The 20,447-nt window shown below is 27.4% G+C and overlaps 2 protein-coding genes across 2 annotated transcripts; both read right to left on the reverse strand.

The window, feature by feature from the left end:
- Positions 1-1,404: 1,404 nt before the first annotated feature.
- On the reverse strand, positions 1,405-5,198 carry Obp4 (odorant-binding protein 4). Its single transcript, NM_001160058.1, has 7 exons — positions 4,947-5,198; positions 4,767-4,863; positions 4,591-4,706; positions 3,337-3,372; positions 3,050-3,206; positions 1,874-1,938; positions 1,405-1,807 (listed from the first exon to the last, which is right to left on the reverse strand). Exons 1-7 carry the CDS (start codon positions 5,022-5,024, stop codon positions 1,775-1,777), a joined length of 582 nt encoding a protein of 193 aa, NP_001153530.1. The 5' UTR covers positions 5,025-5,198; the 3' UTR covers positions 1,405-1,774.
- Positions 5,199-16,856: 11,658 nt separating this feature from the next.
- LOC100166122 (ATP synthase subunit delta, mitochondrial) lies at positions 16,857-18,123 on the reverse strand. Its single transcript, NM_001293535.1, is given in 4 exon segments — positions 16,857-17,463; positions 17,528-17,695; positions 17,824-17,945; positions 18,012-18,123. Coding segments are annotated over 3 exon segments (486 nt in total). The 5' UTR covers positions 17,941-17,945; positions 18,012-18,123; the 3' UTR covers positions 16,857-17,262.
- Between the last annotated feature and the right edge of the window lie 2,324 nt (positions 18,124-20,447).

Below are 20,447 nucleotides of genomic sequence, written 5' to 3' on the forward strand. Positions count from 1 at the left end.
CAGAAAATCACGGTATCGAATCCTCTTAAGGAAGAGTCATATCTAGGAAATTTTTTTTTCTAGTGAGTGGATGAATTTATCACACTATTGAGGATAACATATTTAATCATGATTGGCTAATTATTCTATATTTCTATGATAGTAGTTCGTGTAAATGATGTATGTCCAGGGGTGGAGTGGCTCGGTCAGCTGGTCAGCGATCGCGGAAGGCCTGTCAGACGTATTATATTATTTGGCCCTACATTATTTTTAAGAATAAAATATGAAAACAGACAAAAATGCATCTTACAATATTACGATGAATTCTAAACACTGTATAATACACGCAATGTTTATGCCGAAAATTAATGAAAATTCACATTTTATTCTTGTTGTTGGCTTATTTTATATTCGTTCCAATTAAATCCCTAGGTAATATTATAATATTATGTATACCAAACCCATTATTTATTTTTATACAAAGTACGTCCCTGTGTAAGACAATACTGTATTATCGCATTGAATTATTTTTTTAAGATAATAATAAAAATTATGCTTTTCTCGTTAAAAAACAAAATTATTTAATTTAATGTCGAAAAACTGAAGTTCTAAGATTTATTACTGCAGCTACCCATGCGCACGCCAATGAGTATGATTGTTGTAGTTATAATATAGTTACTATTGTTCGAATAATGTATTCAACGCGCAAGGTATAGGCTATAGCTCATGAACATGCGTTTAATTGCATTAAATTAAAGCATTTAATGATTTATCTTCGCTTTTAATTGGCTATCTCCTACACTCAGTATTAATGTACCTATTGGATTTGTTGTTATTACCCGCCAATTTACATTTAATAGGGACGTAAACAAGATAATTTATTTAACGTATATATTATTTCATAACTGAATAACGTACTAGGATGTTTTTATTGAATAAAACAATTAAATAATAATCATGCTTATTAAATCACCTTGTATGCAACAATAGGTTTGAATAACAGTTAAGCGCATATTACGATCACATACAGCTATCATACAATACCAAAATTATCATTTTTTTTAAACGCATTATTTAGCTGATTAAACCAATTATAGTTTTAAGCATAATTTTAGTTTTTTTATGAAATTAATTGATTCAGTTTGGTAGGAAAGATTTTCAGAACCGGTTAACCGAGTACTTTTCTAGTAGGTATACCTATACCAAAATATAGGTATAGGCAGATCTATACGAATTTACGATAGGACTAATTTTAATGTGTCATGTACTCAATTTAAGTATTGGATAACAAATACACTTAGTTATAACGATCAAATGTCGATTTCCTAATGATTTTATTTAAAAATCGTTTTAATAGGGCTATGTAGGAGCATTGATGACTGTAACAGTGGTCAACGATTTGAATGAATGATTAAGATATGCAAATCGTGTGGTTTATGAACGTATATTTCCAGGATGTCTTTTAACCACTAAATAAGATAAACGACCTTAAAGATAATAATAATAAAAACACAGTATCAAATAAAATTAATATTTTAACTTGTATCTAAATTTACGTTATTTTGTGTAATTGTATAAGATAACGTAATAACAAACTTTTATCAAAATAAAACGTTTTACTAACAATTTCTCTAAGATTTATTTTTTGGTAATTAACACAGCAACTACAATCAATTTGAATTTAAATAAAATAAGACTACATTAATTAATTACAATTATTTAAAGATAGTTGGTTATGTACAGTGTTGGAATGTAAGATACAGCCAAAGAAAACTTTTTAAACTTGACGTTGGCTTCAGTTATTTGACTTATTTTCGACTCCGCAGTTCTAAAATAATAATAATAAAGGTATTATAAGTATCAATAAATAGTTTAAAAAATGTTTCCTACGAACTTCTTCGATTTTTTCACTGACGCATTCGAACATTTCATATGCAAGATCACACGTTTGTCCGTCATCTAAAATTTAAAAATAAATAATACTCTAGTTATCAACTCATAAAACATTAAATATGTATTTTATGCTAAGCCAATCTCAATTATTTACCGGCTGACATTTCAGTTAACTAATTTAAATAATTTAATTCATTATTCCTATCACTTAATGATATTTTAAAAACTATGTAAATGATAATAAAAAATATCATGACGTATAAATGTTATACCTAAATTCGTTATAAATTGTTTACGCTTGACTACAATGTAGTTTTGAATTCCAAAACGTAAAAATAATATTACAAATAAAAGTTTTATTTTTATTTTATTTTTTTATTAATTAACTCGTGACAACTTTGGCCATTGGTTGGTTTTTAATTGTGGGAGAGGGTAATGTAGGTTTTGCGAACACGTGTGTTTTAGTTTGGCAGAATTTTCAAGTGAGCATCCGTAGGTATCTTTCATGCCCGGGTGGGGGATGGCGGCCTCTCTCTCCAGACACCGTGACTGCCCGAAGAGAAGTGCCGCCCGAGACCGAGGTTCGAACAAACGGACGCCTTAGTCCGCTCTGTCCCCCAAAAGTTATTTTGTGACTAAAGAATATGACGTTTCAATATGTTAGGTACTGTTACTTTCTCTAATTTTGACGTTCACAATAATTATAAATAACACTTTTTGTTATAACTCAAACACCGAATAACATATTAATAATTAATATGCATAGTAAAGTTATATTTTAACAGTTATTATTATACTGGTTCGTGTATATATTAGATTTTTTTGGAAATATTTGTTTTATTGTTATGTTTTATAATATAATAGTATAATATTTACCTTCTAATAATAGGCTCGTAAATTTTTATTATAATTCAGAATTAGGATGAATATTGTATTATGTTTTACTGTTTTTTTTGTATTAGTAAAATTCTATAGGAAAATATTATTTAACTACTATAGTTTGGAAACTGGATAAGATATCAACCTGCATTATTCATTATTTACCTACCTTGTTTTAAATTCATTAAATTGTATTTTATCGGTGTCATGTAGTAACTAGTATTGTAAAAATAATGAAATAACAACTAATGTTTATATTAAAATACTTTATATAGGTATGTTTCATAAATGTTTTTACCGAAACTTTTGGAGGGCTGCTGTTGCTTTAGCTGTTGCGCGATAGAAATACAATGCCTAACTGCGGATAACGTAGCTATGTAGTAGTTTCTGTCCTGGACACCTTCGTTGTACAGTTTCATCAAGCCGTCTACTACCGGAAAACCAGTTTCATCAACCTAAATTAATTATGTCATAATATAATATTGTATAATATTATGTAGATCAATAATCAGACGATTCATTCAGTTTCAGTTTGAGATGGACGCAACAAATATATAGTTACTGTACAAAAATATTCTACTCAACTGCTTTCACTTTCTTGTAGACGCACTGGAGCAAACACTGAAAACAATAATTACTATTATATAGAAGAGTCGTAATATAATTTATACGTTTATGTGCAGAAATATGCAATGGGTTATTTGTTTTATTATTGAATGACCAGACCATTCGGAACAGGTTTCAGTTATGCAACAAGTGAATGTTTTTTTTTTTAATAGCTCACTTACCTACTCACTGTTATTATCACATTAGATATACTATACTGGATGTACTGTGCACGAGTATAAAGCGGCTTTTATAATAATACTCATAAAAGTATATACAAGTATGTATACAACATTTAACACGGGTGCAATTTGCTTCCGGTTCTTTACTATTGGGTAATGTAATGAATTTCTAAATTTTGTTTTTATTCAATTTTATATATACATATTTAATATGTACGTATACGGCTGTGGTACACTGTAAGTTGAGAAAATTGTACCTATAGTAGTACTTAAAATAAGAAAACTATCTAGAATTATGAGAATAATTTTTAAACGTATTACTTATTGAATTTAGTGTACCTACACAAATTGGAAATAACATATCTTTCTTCATAAAAAATGAAATATACATATTTTTATTTTTTTTGCTTCATTGGAAGTTAGTACAACACAATTTTTTTTGTTATAATAATATTTAAGTATCTTAATTATTTCAAATGACGGCATACGTTTTAAATTTCATATTGCTCTAAGCGGATATGTTTTTTTGATAAATTCTATGAAAATCAAAATTTGAACTTGCTAGTAGTTAATTTGTTTTAATTCATAAAATTTAGATGATCTCAGAAGTAATCCAACATTTTTAGGGTACCACACCATTCCGCTGATCTAAACTGAAAATGTCAACTTAGTACTTATAGATAAGTTTTTTGCGAAATGTTTATAGGACCATTTATAATGGAGAAATTATTTTTAAAACGTTCAATTTATTAAAGGTAAAACTTAAAACAAATAATAGGTATATGTTTATGGGCAATTGTTTGCAAATATTTAAATTATTAATTATAATCTCTTTGAAGTATTAAAAATATACTTATTCATTATTGTAAAATAAAATTAGATATAAATTAATCACTACACTTTAAATGTATCTTAAATTCTTATGATTTAAATGAATTAAGTAATAATGTGCTTTCGTGAAAATTTAAAACATTTACTAACACTAATTTATTCGAGGGTTACAGTTGATATAATAGTTTAATTAAAAAGTAAAACAATATGATTATCTTACCCCTGCAACTCTACGTTCTTCGTTTGTCAAATCTTCTTCGGCCTCTCTTTTTGATCTACTGCTATAGTTTGGCGTATTTTGTTCCACATTGCCATCATTTAAAATATCTAAGGCTTCTGTAAATTCATTTAAACTCAAAAACAGTTCAGCCAGCGAACTTGATTGTTTAACTTTACCTTGAAGTAATGCGGATTTGATTTCTTCTTGGCATGTATTAATTATTATTTCGAGATTTAAAGGTGCCTTATCGGGAGCTCTACATTTTCCTGATGGCTTTGCATGAATAAATACATTTTAGTTAATGATCGAAGTTAGTAGTAACATAAAGTATGATAAATAATTATGAAAATACTCACTTCTTGTTTTTGACAGAAAATATCTTGAAATCCAATTGCAAAAAGTAGGAAAACCATCGAAGAATAATTTCCACGCATATTTAATTTAAAATAGAGACACTGTGTAAGGTATAATATTATAAATGTGTATTCGAAATTATTATTTTTATGATTTTCTCTCGGGAAAAATGAACGTTGCGTTTCGAGTTGTTGCTGTTATCAAATACGAAATTCAAATAAGACTTCTGGTACGCACACACGACTACTTTCTTTGTAGCTAGTGCAAGCGTGAGTGGCTTTATATTAATTATGTCACTGGTATGAGACCTGAGTGTACGTATGTAAGTGTGTTCATCATTATGAAAAACCGGTACCAGGAAACTCTAGCTAACCACAATCCATAACGAGATCATAGTGTATAGATATACAAACTGTGTATGTGTGCTAACGACAAATTCAGGTTATTTTGATTGGGTCATCATATTATACTATATTCACGTGATTATACGCATATTTATTAGTTAATTATCAGTGACCATTAATGGTTAAAGCATAAATAAAACGCCTGTTATATTTTTAATTATTATAAAAAATATATATATACATATATGATGGTTAAAAAGTTAAACTCATCATAACATGCTATGATTTTCACGAAATACAACTATTTTGATAATTATCTATAATGGGAACCTATAATTACCTACAGAAAATCATTGTTTATACATATACTGATATACTTATAATATATGTATAAATATACAGGATAATTCACCAAGCATAATCACACCCCATGTTACCTTTTAACAATACATTTATTGAATTCTGATTTTTGGAATTTCGAATATACTCGAAGTACCTATACCATTTCTTAAAATTCTTCAATTTTTTTGTATTACTTGAAGAGCTTCCTGTGGCGATACAAAATTCTATTTTTCAAATGACAACCCACCGCCTTCTTTCTTTACTGTACATTATTTAGTGGATAGTTTTTTTTGAAAACGTTGGTGTACCTAATTCGAAATTCGAACGAGTATTGTTTCTCAATTATTAAAATATTTGTACTAACTATGCAATCTAATCATATTATATGTATAATAAATATCACTTTTTTTTAATTAATTGGATTATTAAGTGGAATTATTATCATGTTGATGACTTATAGAATTGAATATTTAAGTACTTGGACGTAGGAATTTGAATTGCCGGATACCGGGTAAGTGCCGGGTAATGCAAAATCTAAAAGTCGTCGATACCATGTCATATACTGGTACAACTGTATAAAAGTTTTTTGTGTAAGTGAATCAAATATATCAATTGCTTGCATTCTTAATTTATTTTGAAATTAACCTAATTATATAACAGAATAATGGAGAATGTCAAATAAAAATGAAATGAACTGATATATATCAAATAACGAAGATAAAAATACTAAAAAGCAATAAAACCCAATCTTTTTAAGCCAAACTAATACTTTGTTTGTTCCTAATTCTTAAAATATATTTTCTATACGACTATACATTATATATTTTCCCTAATTTGTTGTCTGAGTTGCTAATAATACCAAATATATTTAAGAGTGAATTTCATTGATGAAATAACAAGGAACTAAAAATCTTCTAAATTACTAAATCTGATCTATATTTATTAATATGTCGCACTGTCAATACAAGAAGGCCACAACTAAAAATTTATGATTTTTATGTTCATGGTGTATTACTGTATTGATTTATTAAATTGACATCATCATACTGTTTCAAAATGTTTGCATTATTAAAATATTTTTTAATAGACTTCTACAAGTAAAAATATTAATTTTACTCTCTATGATGATTAATTCCCAACCACAGTAGAAAATATTGATAAATTAAAGACAAATTATTTATTTTGAAAAATAAGGAAAATAAAAGACAGAAGAGATGTTATTTACATTTTTATTTTAATACAAAAAGTGATATTTTATTTTTTTTTAAATTTAAAATTTAAATATTATTTTGTAATAATAATAATTTAATATACAAATTGTTATAATTCAATGTCAATATTTGTAAAAATAATCAAACATTCAAGATACTGATTTTTATAAACTAAATATTATATTATGTTATTATTTTATTTTGAAGTTTAAGTATTTTTTAGATCAACATCAATATATTTAACAATATTATTATATTAATTAAATAATAATTTTTAATACTTCGTTCATTTTTTTTACGGCCAAAATAATATTAAAATCAATTAATAAGGCAGTGTAGGTAAATAAACTAGAAAAATTTTAACTTTTGTTCTTTTAAGTTCAAATTATACAAAAGTAAAGATATTTACAAAAATAAAAATCACTTGATTATAACCACAACAAAATTATTAATATGTATCTATCTTTTACATTATTTTTGTTATTGTCATTTTATTCTAAATTTTATATTGATATGAACATTTGCTTTTTTTGAGTTATGGCCTCATTGTATTGACAGTGCGATGTGTAGTTAAAACATTGAAATACATCAAACGGTTTGAGTTTTTTATATACCTAGTAGTTCAAATTTTTTTTAAATGTATTTTTTTTGACTTGGCCTCATATCAATACAATTCAGATGAACTAATTTAAAATCCATTGAAGAGTCTACCTTATCGTTTAAATACTTGTATAAGGTAGGTACCTAAATAAAAAAAAACCTATCCAAACGATTATTGATAGTTCGTTAGTGTCATGTAACAATATAATAGGTATACCAGTATTAATATTAATTGACAACGACAACATAGAAATTTCGATTGGATATTATTATATTAAGTCATTCATGCTTAGTCCCAACTCCCAAGTATGATGATTGGATATCATTTCATTAAATATCGTCATATGTACCTGTGCGTACAAATATTTAGTGGTCTTATAAAAAATGTAATTATTAATAATAGCATATTAGCATACAACGCTTAACGCACATATATAATCAAATTTATGAAGATAATTTCTAATTGTATGCTAGATAAACGACATTGTGTCAATAGTATAATAATTAATAACATTTATTGCAATTTTTACTTATAAACTATATTATAATATTAGCGATAAAATATTTTAATTAACTATTTTTTATCATGATAATTAGTTTTTCACATCTTGTGGTTTAGCTGTTGGTAGATTAATAATAATAAAAAAATATCTTGAGGAAGAATATAAAAACTACCTTCTTCATAAATTTGAACTGTTAAGTCATTGCGGCGTTTATTGCTAACCACTATAACCATTGACTCAGCTGTTTAGCGTTTTGATAGTTTCCGATTATTTTTAAATATATAAATATATGATTGCTAATTGTAATAGACAATTTTATTTTAAAATTTAATATTATGATATTATATCTATGTTTTTTTTCTCTAACACTGCAGTTGTAGACATCCAAAAAAAAGGCAATGCCGGTGATAAATTAATTTCAATGGACAAATACAAATACAAATGCAGAGACATTTTTTTAGAATCATTATTGGTCTTCAATAAGCTATTATAAATTATATACTTGGTTGAGCAACAGATTCAATTTAATTTGCTATTTTATGTTCAAAAATATTAATTATTGTTATGGAATATTGGAATCTCACGTATAGTAGCTGGTAATCAAAGTTAAATTAGTTTAGTTAAAATTAAAATTTAATAGTGAATTTAAGTTTCAGAACTTATTCCAAAAATATTAAGAAAGTTAGACCACGGATTGAATAAATAACTGGATTTAGATTTTAGAATACCAACTGTCAAACATTGATGAGTTATTGTTATGAGTTACCAAATACTACACCATATAGGTATTAAATATTTAAGCTTGCACATTAATACGTAAATACATACACAGTGGTTTATCATATGGTAGGCTGGTAACGTATAGGTATTCATTTTTAACATTCAAAATTACTAAATAACTGAAATAACTAAATAGAAATATCTAATAATTTATACAGAGGAACTTTTATTAATATTTCAAAAAATGTAATGATGCATTTTATACGAGGGGCTATAAAATACAGGAAAATATATGTACGAAAATAAATAACAGGAAAAATAATTTGTAGGAAAATAATAACCAGGAAAATATTACAAGGGAAAAACCTTACCAGTAAATTATAAATCAGAAAAATAAAATTCGAGAAATTATTTCGTAAGAATTTAAAACACAGGAAAATAAAAAACGGGAAAATAATTTATAGGAATTTATAAATCAGGAAAATATTTATACCGGAAAATAAAACACAGGAATTTAAAAACCGGGAAACATCAGTGAAGTAGGAGTACTGTATAGGCTACTTCTTGATGCCTACATTAAATACATTAAATACAAATTTTGTAGTTTGTGCTACATGATTAAATGTATTTATAATTATGTAATATGTATCACAGGGGCGTGCTCACGGGAGGGGGGGGTTCAACCCCCCCCATTGACACATTACAAAATATAATAATATATTATGTACTTACATATAAGTACCAATAATAATTTCTTATTAAATCTTAATTTCTTATTTCTTATTGTAAATTCCTAAGCATAATTTTCCTCTAAAATATTTTCCTAATATTTATTTTCCAGATAATATTTGTTCCTGTCATAAAAGCATTCCTGACAAATATTTTCCTGAATTTAATTCTTCCGTGCGCGGGCAAAAGGGGTTAAGTCAAAAATACACATTTTGAATACGTTTATCAAAAGATTTGAAAATTCGTTGTTAATAGAGATTTTAAAATAATTAAGATTTTTATTGATTTATGGCTTTAGAGTAAATTGGAATATACAATTTGAATTATATAAGCCTTCAAAAATATTTTTTTATTTGATTTTAGTGACTTAACCCCGCAGTTATAGTTCTACAAATGACTTAACACATTTTGATCAAGACTTAATTCCTTCTTACCTAAATTATTGTAACTATTATTGACTTAAATACATAATTTTATAATAATAGCTATATTATATTATTTTTTAATTTAGAATAATAGGTATATAATTTATATGGGTACAATAAATAAATGCATTCATTATTCAATATAATAATATATTTTTCAATCTCAAAAACTAAAATAAAACATAAACATTCTTTTTTTAAAGCATTTAAAAAACGAAAAAGATAAAAATAAAACTTAAAAACTTTCTTTTAAAAACATTTTGAAAAATAACAAATAAAATCAAACTAAAAAACTTTCTTTTTAAAAAATATTTAAAAAATGAAAAATTTTCATTTCTTTCAAATACTGTGTAGGTAGGAAAAGGGTAAAACTCAATAAACTTATACAACAAGAAAGGTTTAAAAAACAATCGATTAACTTTTATTCACTATCTATTATATCTTCTAAGTCAGGATCATTGTCTTCAATTTGAGTATCAGACTTCAACCCCTTATAGAAGGAATGATATAGTGGAGGAATGAGTGGTAACAAATCAATGAGATCTTTTTTTTCTCCTTGGATATAGGAACCACATTTCGGTATATGCTCTTTCTACTTCAATATCTTTGTTTCTCAACTTTCCATGGCGACGAAGGGATACTATTAATTTTTTTCGACATTTTAAGAAATTAAATTAAAAAATATGTAGGATTAAACAATTATATAATAAACATTGTAATTAATAAATCAAACTGATAAAAACTATGTAATAATATCACATGTTTTACAATAAAATTAAGCGCCAAATTGGATATGATAAATGATAACACTGTTAAGTATTAACAACAAAAATTGACTTAATTCTTATTGACCATAATAGTTTATCAGTTATATCTAGATTAACAGAATTATTAAGTCAACTTAACCCTTTAATGATCATAAATAGTATTGGAATTTTATTGATCAAATTGATATAAGTCGACTTAAATCAAATATACCATATAGATTGTATTAAATTAAGATAACTCTTAAATACCAAGTGTTATAACTTAAAGAGGAAAAAAGATTGACTTAATCTGATTTTACCAAAAAATAATTCATATTTATTAGAAATAAAATACATCAAAATCTCAAAATGTGTATTTTTGACTTAACCCCTTTTGACCGCGCACGCAAGAATTATTCCTGACGAAAATTTTCCCGAAAATTTCGCGCCACCATTTTATACACGATATCCTTAAAATTACTCTCTTATTGAGATAGGTGGTCCAGATAGGTGGACCACCCGTATGTTTCTGCAGGTGCTGTATAGTAAATCACAAATTGTTACTTATACTAATTGGTTTTGAATGTTATAGAAGTATATTATACAGTATAAGCTATATGACCAAATTATCCCTAAACTAATTAGTGATTTTATTTTATACGTATTTGTTTGATGACTATAAAAAAAATTATAACATCAGAAAAATCTTATGTAAATTTAAAACGTATATCACATCACACGAACATTAATGTCCGGAAATGTCAATCACAGAATAATTGCAATTTAATTTCACGAACATTATTTCTACCTATCTGAGTTACATTTAAATACAATTTTAACACTGCGTCGAGAGACAAAAAAATCTGATTTAGCTTTTAAGGTTTTTTTTACCAATAATTAATACCTTAATACAACATTAAAACGTTCATACGGGAGTGTAATTGAATGTCAAATTGGACCAATGATAATCGGTTCGTTGACTGCTGCGATGGACTTAGCTGAAGGTCCGATCCTTCTATAGCGATTTAACTGTGCCTTATTATATTATTTGCAATGATGACATTTTTATCGCGATAATGTGAATATGATATTGGCACTCTCGATTAACCCGCATTTCGATTAAAATGTATACTTGTTTTTTTTTTTTTTTAATAGATTTTGTCAAGCGAACACCGATGAAAGTATTGTCCAAAACATCCTATTAGTATATTATAATTACTTGTGTCTTATTCCCGTCAAAAAACCTTGCTTAAAACTTACTATTAAAAATGAAAATGACGTGTAATACACGACCTTCGACTGTTGGGACACCTACTAATAATGCCGGTTTGTTTTAGGTGTTTTATTATTTTTAGATTATATTGTAGTGAAGAAAATTTAACTTTGGTCTATGGAAATAAAAAATATTTAACTCCCAAAATGAACAAACTATCATTTTTATTGAATCCATTCAAATATTCAAACGTCATCGCCAATATCCTCTAAAGTAAAATACTTATTATTATATTTAAACTGTTTTACGTTTTTTATAGGTATAATGTATATACCTATCTACCTATTATTTATTATTTTCAAAATAGGTCATTCATATCAAAACTATGTCATTTTAGATTCTGAGCAGAACGGCCAGAACGACGAATGTACTGATTTTCCAATGATGTGCGTTTCATAATTATTTTTGTAGAAAAAATGCTACGATCTTCACCTTCGACAAGATTTCTAGTAACAAATTGGATATCGTTGGTACTTTTAACAGATAAGTGAATAAGTGATACTTGTCACGTCATATTGTGTTCACAGGCGTGCGTATGAATTTGGTATGGGAACTCTTATTGGTTAATATCTACCCTTGTACCAGTAAATTTGTACCTACTTGTGTCAAGTACATTGTTATATGTTCGACAAATAGATTACTTATTATTAGAAAAATAAGTATATTTCATTATATTTTTATAAATATCTTTTCATAATAAAAAATAATATGCCTACATTAGGATATTAAAAAAAAATCATTACATCACTTAACTTAAAATCAAATTTTTAATAATAGAAAGTTATGGGTTTTAGTTTTTTATAAGTAAAAGTAGAAATACACGCCTTGGAATAAAAATTAATATGATCACTATTACGATTTGCGATCGATCTTATGAACATTAAACACAGATTAATCCGTGTAAGTTTTATCACTAGTGGTTGTTTTATTTAACTGGTTATCTAAATTTGTTCATACTGTTGTTCATACTGTGCCTGATACCTCATCACCTCCCGTAAGAGCCCATGTAAAATTTCTTTCTATTCCCTTTAAATCCCTTCTGTTTATTCTGTGCCTCATACTCGTTGGTTGTCATTAGTATTTATTTAGTAGCTCAAACACTAAAGTAAACTAAACAAACTCAAAGCCCCAGAATTAATAAAAATCGTGCAAATTGTCATAATCCAGAGAACATTGGGCAAAACCATTCTACGGTTAACCGATGATTCCAGTTTATATGGATTTTATCTATAGCTAAATATTCATGAATTTCATTAAATATAGGAACACTCATTGAATTTGTCATTACTTAGGGATTGAGATTTGAGATGAAGTACTATTGATGTTAAAAATAATAAAAAATAATGAAAGTGAAATTAAGCGTGGATAATGATTACATTGTTACTTAATCATAGTGCATGATTATTTTTTTTATTGTGAAATTTTATTATTTTTATAATATTTGTTAATACTACAATATCATCTTCATTCCTAAATAATAGAAAATTCAATGAGTGTATTGTGTATATTTAATGAAATTCATGAATATAATATATTTAGTTATAGATAAAATCCATATAAACTGGAATAGGTAATTGGTAATAGTAGAATTGTTTTACCCAACACAGCCATGGGGTGTACCACGGCACACCTGCTTGCACACCCTGGCCGCATGCCTATGCATGTGAATCATTATTTGTTACAGCTGTACTTACCTAAATTGTATTCTTGGGCGCAAAAGTCAAGTTACATATGAGCAAATGTCAAACCCACGATATGTATCCAGCTCCAAAAAGTTTATACTTGGATTTTGAATTAGCCGTGAAAAATACCGCTAAAATAATTATCCTATTCTACATTTTTATTTCAATTTCACATGGTTTTCAAGTTTTAATAATATTATATACAGTCATATAAATATATTATGTGATTATAGCAAATGAAAAACTATGTTTAATGTAGTTCAGTGGCATATCTACTGGGGGAGGGGAAACCATAGGTACACTATTGGTACTTACCTATTGTTATAAAATAATATAATGTAAAAGTACAAAAATGACTAATATTATATTAAACTTATTTAAAGCAAGACTACACATTATATGCTAAAATAAATAATAATATCAATAATTAGAGCAAAATCATTGAATGTTAAATGTTTATTGGTAAGGTGCTTTTTTTCCTATAACGGGGCTTTTTATTCCAGAGCTTTTTTTCCTAGGTTTTTTTCCTAGATTTTTACTTTGGTAAGGATTGACTCAAAAAATGAATAACAATAATACAATGTGGTATAAATATTATTTAATATTATAATGAATAAATGAAATGTTTTAGACAAATATTAAATCAACCTTTCATAATACAGAGTAGGTACTATAATAGTAAAATAACTTACTTTAATGATAATATTAAAAAAAAAAAACCGGCCAAGTGTGAGTTGGACTCGTGTACGAAGGGTTCCGTACCATCATAAGCTATAAACATATTGGCAACACTGCTTATATTATATATTCTAGGATTTTTAGTATTTGTTGTTATAGTGGCACCAGAAATACATAATCTCTGAAAGTTTCAACTTTCTAACTTTCATGGTCCATGAGATACAGCCTGGTGACAGATGGACGGACGGACAGCAGAGCCTTAGTAAAAGGGTCCCGTTTTACCGTACGGAACCCTAAAAAACATATTATCATGAAATATATTTGACAAAGGCTGACCATCTCCACTCAGAATCGTTTTTCGTATATGATGACATATCAATGAGTTCAAATTTAATACATCTATTATAGTGAGCCACTTGACACCTACTGGCTACTGTACAGCGGAGCGGTACCCACTTGCAACTTGCCCAGGTTTTTTTATATTGTAATGAAGTATTTAACGCTCACTATCTAAGACTATGCTGGAGCCAGTAAAAATTAATAATATCCAACAAAACCTAGCCGTGAAAAATGGGCAAAGTCCCAGACCACCTACCCAAAAAATGTCTGCCTATCAAAGTAGTTATATCTACATTACGGCCAAGCCTGCACTTTCTTTAATCAATAACTTTAATAGTTAATACCTACTTAATACATAAATACATGTGCAAGAATTATCTTTTAATTGTATTGCTTTTTTTTAAGGAATTCATAATAGGCAATTTTCGAATTGCATACACACGTGTCTTGGATATTAGAAATGTATTAAGTAGAATTATGATTTTTTATAGTAATTTTAGTTCTGGAATTATTATTATGTATTGGAAATATTGAAGAATTATTCAATTATACTTTTATTATTTAAAAATATTTTAAGACTTAAAAATAATGTCACCTAAAGATGAAGTGCTTGATTATGTTTCAGAATGATTTATTACAATACACATGTTGAATATTAAAATTATGTCATTCCAAATTGTTGGAAATCTTTGTTATTTGGTCAATCTCCACCCAAAGAATAGGACATTTACTACTCGGTATTAATATATGCTAAGTCAGTAAGATAACACTAAAAGCCAAAAGGGATTTGAAATTGATTGTTATTTATTCCAAACAGGTCTTTTTTCATTCCAACATACTAAACATGATCTAATTATGAGATGTCGATTTTGAAAAAAGTTTAAATTCCTTGTCTTGTCTTATTTAGATCTTACTAACAAGTTTTAAACATTTGCTACCAAAAATTGACTTACAAAATGGTAAATTGTAGTTATATATTTTTGTAAATTCAACACTATGCTTTTTCAGATAAATAAATAGAAAAAAAGTTGTTTCTTTTATCTAAAATAAACTCAATATTAAGACATTCAATTTCGTTTTCAATATTAAAATACATAAGATGTTTAATTTTAATACCTAAGGCCTATCAATTTAATACAAGATTTCCCAAATATACTATATAGATACTTAATAATTACCCATTTTTAAAATGAACAATTCAATTTTGGTGTCCCGGATTTCATAAACTGTAATCTGATCATCCTACCATAAGTAGTTAGTTGATCTTATTGGAATTACTTTCAACATACTTGAGTTTTGAAAATTGTAGAAACAATATGTACAATCAGACATTCTGTATCAACTATATATTCTATACCAGGAATTTTCCATTCTAGGGGTGTGCTAGTAATAATTAAGCCACGTCCACAGTAGAAAATAAAAATGTATTCATTTTATTGTTACCAGCATTAGTATGGGAACCGTTTTTATTGTTTTTAAGGTCGGAAGAGCCGTGAACCCAAAAAATTTTTTTTTAAGTTTCAATTTCAACATTATATTCTGTAATAAACCTAAAAACTTAATCATAAAAACTAACAAATAACTTGTTGATAATTTTCATGACAAAATTAAATTTTCTGATTAAAAAAATAAGATTCAAGTAAATATTTCCCCAATATTTCTTATTTTCATAATTCTCATGTACAATATAACATAATACCAGTCTTTATTTTAAAAGTACTTAATAGAAAATTTAATGTAAGTGTAAGCCAGTAGTCAGTACAAGTGGTTTAAAATAAAATAAAATGTATTGATGCATAACATTAATTTTAAAATATTGATTATTTTAATTCTTGAAACTTATTTAGTCTACTAAATAAGGTTAAATGTGGACATGTTAAGCTCCAACAGTAAATTTAGTTATTTTATGATGTAATAACACAATTTGCCTAGTAGGTAGTACAGCCTTAATTAGTCTTGGAAATTATTATAAATTTCAATGATAATAATTAACAAGACGTAACAACTAATAGAATTTGTAATTTAACGATCATACCTAATCCATATTATTTAGTTAAATAAAGTTACATAAAAATTGTATGTATGTAATTTGTATTCTATTTCATACTACATATCTATTATCTACAATACTAAGTGCTCTGAACTTATTGCAGTGATACTATTTACAATATTATCTATAGAAATATTCAAGTATCAAATGTGAAATATAAATCATAAATGCATAATATGATTTAAATATATTTTAATTTCAGTCGTTGGCCTATGACTTGAATTACTGGGTTAGTAGTTTAAAAACACATCAGTAATTTAACTTTGCTACTTGCTACACATATCATAATTTATTATTTTAATTTTAGCCCTAGAATGAATTAATAATAAATCAAAGATTTTTACAATTTGATTAAAATATGAAATGATTGTTTAAACAATAATATATTTCAATATTTTATTATGTAAATATAATATTGTATATTATTTAATAATACTTAATGGAACATCACTAAATTAAAATATTGTTAGCCAAAACTAAAAACTAAAACTCAGATAATTATGGAATTTTTTTTATTGGATACTGATGAGAATAATTATAATTTTAAATTTTAAAAACCAGCAAACATAACGGAACATGTAGAAATTCAATTTAATTTGATAAACCTAATTGAGTATGACAAAATTTTTAAACAAATTTCCATACTAATATTATAATACATAGTTTACGTTCAGTATTAGTTTCCTGCTGCTAAAACAAGTGCTTCAGCTACTTCAACAGCAATTGCAGCTTCTGCCTTGGCAACATCACCTGATGCAGTTGAGAGTTGACTTTGAGCCTCTTGTAGTACTTGACGTGCGGCTGATCCATCAATATCTTCAATCGGGTGAGCTTCTTCAGCCAAAACTTGAACACTAGAATCCTCATTTACAGTTATCTAAAAATCAACATATTTAATTATTACATAAGTATTAGGTAAAGCCACAAAGGTATTTAATTACCGTTCCACTAGAAACAAATATTTTTTTTGATGTTCCTTCATCTTCATATACCGTTACAATTCCAGGGCGGAGAACAGCCAATGTGGGTACATGATTTGGTAAGATACCAAATGAACCACTGAAAGATGGTACATCAACTTGCTTGATATTTTTGTTGGCATAAAAAATCTAAAAAAAATGCAATAAAACTGTTTTATATTTCTAATTTAATGATGAACTCTTATCAAACATACATACATATAAATATCGAATACACATTAAAAGTATAACATTTACTAGAGTACTATCGAACATACTTGATTGGCGGCAGCAAATGTGAAGTTCATTTGATCAGCATAATTTCTTGAAAAGCATTTAGTCGGTCCCTGTGTGAGCTTAGCAACTAATTTGGTGGATCGCAGGAATGAAGCCATTATTTCTAGAATTGAAACACAATGTTTATATTTATCAGTTTAATGTTACAAGCTAAAATAATATTACTTACAGTTATGATAAATTACGTGTTCTATAAAAGAAGAAATCAAAAATAATGAAGTTTAGCGTTTAGCAAATTGCTTTACGAAAATTAGAAAATGACCTCTGTCGTTTAGTATAATAGTGATTTATGAATAAAAAGATAAGAAAGATTGATAGTGTAGTAGTGTACAATCGGCTGTTAAATATCAAAGACGTTCTAAACGTTTACCATGGTAAAATACCAATAATTCTATTATACTATTATAGACGGAACATCCTACCCTGACTGGGTGTGGTGGTATCATACCATAATGGTCATGAGGAGTTGAGATGCAGTGTTGCCCATTCTTCGAAACTAAATTATTTTTTTAAATGTCCACACCACGGACTACTACACTAGTAGAATAACTATTGTGATAATATTGGCAATCGTACAATATTTGTACAATATATTGATATGGATTTTTATCGTGCATCGCTAGTGCGGATGTGTGATGTGCTTCGGTGCTTCGTGGGACGCAGCGTATCGTCAACATGAGTAACTACTACATGTTCCGTCTTTAAGTATAAGGGTCTATGACGTGTGTGGACCACAGATATATACAATAACTTTATTGTATATATCTGTGTTGTGGACTGCGTCAGATTTGACAACGAATCGGCCGATTGGTTTGACGCACGATTAAAGATAGTACTATCTTTAATCGTGGTTTGACGACAAGTTTGACGACGGATCGTTTCGTGTATGACCCACTTTATATCAGTATCATGGAATAAAAATATCCTATCCGTTCGGCTTGGAATAAATAAAAAATTACATTATCATTTGCCGGCAGCCCGCTGAAATTAATTATGTTTAAATTTTAATTTTTTGTTCAATATTATATTACCTATAGGCTGTAGACTATAGACTATAGCAGGTGTAGCCAGGGGGGGGGTGCAGACGGGGGGTCTCCACTCCCCGAAATGTTAAGAAAATATAAAAATTATTTTAATGGTCTATGGTAGTCGCTCAAAAAGTCTTTAATTGTATTTAAAATATTTAAAAATGTACTACCTATACAGTGGCGCGCCCAGGAATTTTAAATGTGGGGACACCATTTTTTTTTTTTAAATAAATAAAAAAAAGCGGATAAGTGCTTATCTTATCTCCGGATAAGCGGATAAGTTTTAAATTTTAAGTTTGATAAATTTTGTCAAAATTAAAACTTTAAATATTTATAAAAAAAATTGTGCATATGTATTTTTAATATTTTTCAACTGGTATTGTAAAAATATATTAGGGGCCGTGTATTATATTTTCATGCTTTTTGACCAAACAAATAAAAATTGTGACTGTATTAATATATTTTTCAACTGCTATTGTAAGAATATATTAAAAGCCTCGTATTAAATTTCAAGCTTATTGACTCAACGAATAAAATTTATAACTAATAAAAAATTAATGACTCTAAACAGCTGTAATAACTAATAAGTGGTTTTCTGTAGGTTGGCAAAAAAAGACAATAGGGGGGGGGGTATAACCCCTAACCTCCCCCCCTGAGCACGCCACTGAGTATTATACTAGAGTATAGTATAATTCCATTTAATTACAATAATATATTGAGTACTTTGTCTAATTTAGTTTTATTTATAGCCTACTAGCTGATCCCGTGCACGTTGTTGCCCCTAAAAATGGCCAATTTTAAATAAATTATGATTATTCAACTTTTTTGGGTGTTACTCATTGCAGTAAGTGCAACTTAACCACCTTGGTAGGTAATGTTTAAAAAAGCAGGCAAGTGGATGTCGCTCTGCTGTACAGTAGATTACAAGTGAGTCATTACATAATAGATTGTATTAGACTTGAATTCAATGATATAATATCATTGTATAAGAAAAACGATTCTGAGCGGAGACAGTTTGTCAGTCTGGATATTTTATATTGTTATTATTTATTTTATCATGAAAGTTGAATTAATATTATAATATTACCTATCATTTTTATTCGTTTCTATGGTGATAAACAAAGCGTTAGAAATTAAAATCCCATTTTTAGCGTTTTTTCGTAATTTTTCGGTGGTTTTTTCGGTGGCATTTAATATATATTGAGAAAATCGATAAATGACCTCTCTAAAGTACCATCTTGATCCAATTTTCTAAAAGATAAGCTACTATATGTTGAAATCGAAGCACTCCTTCTGGTAGAAATTTTGTATATAGGACATAAAAAAAAAAAACCAATAGCTTCCTTGCTACGCTCAGAATTTAAAATTCGATTTGATGCAACTATGCAAGCTCGTACCTGATCTGCCCGAATAACCAATGGCAACCAATAATAAATAAATACTTGTTCCTACAAATAATTTCTTTTATAGGCTACCAATAGCAACCATTTAGGTATAACATTTACACAATAAGTACGTTTTTTGCCAATTTTAACCCCTTAAAATCAAAAGTTTGCAAATCTTTTCTGAGTGCACTG

Source organism: Acyrthosiphon pisum, chromosome A1 (genome assembly GCF_005508785.2).
Source record: "Acyrthosiphon pisum isolate AL4f chromosome A1, pea_aphid_22Mar2018_4r6ur, whole genome shotgun sequence".
Taxonomy (NCBI): Eukaryota; Metazoa; Arthropoda; class Insecta; order Hemiptera; family Aphididae; genus Acyrthosiphon; species Acyrthosiphon pisum.

Bases quoted from the DNA above. Each gene is read 5' to 3' on its own strand.
- Obp4 (NM_001160058.1), bottom strand. From the start codon at position 5,024: ATGCGTGGAAATTATTCTTCGATGGTTTTCCTACTTTTTGCAATTGGA. The intron at 4,864-4,946 runs GTGAGTATTTTC...ATTCATGCAAAG, and splicing joins TTTTCTGTCAAAAACAAGAA to CCATCAGGAAAATGTAGAGC. The intron at 1,808-1,873 runs GTTCGTAGGAAA...TTATTATTTTAG, and splicing joins TCAGTGAAAAAATCGAAGAA to AACTGCGGAGTCGAAAATAA.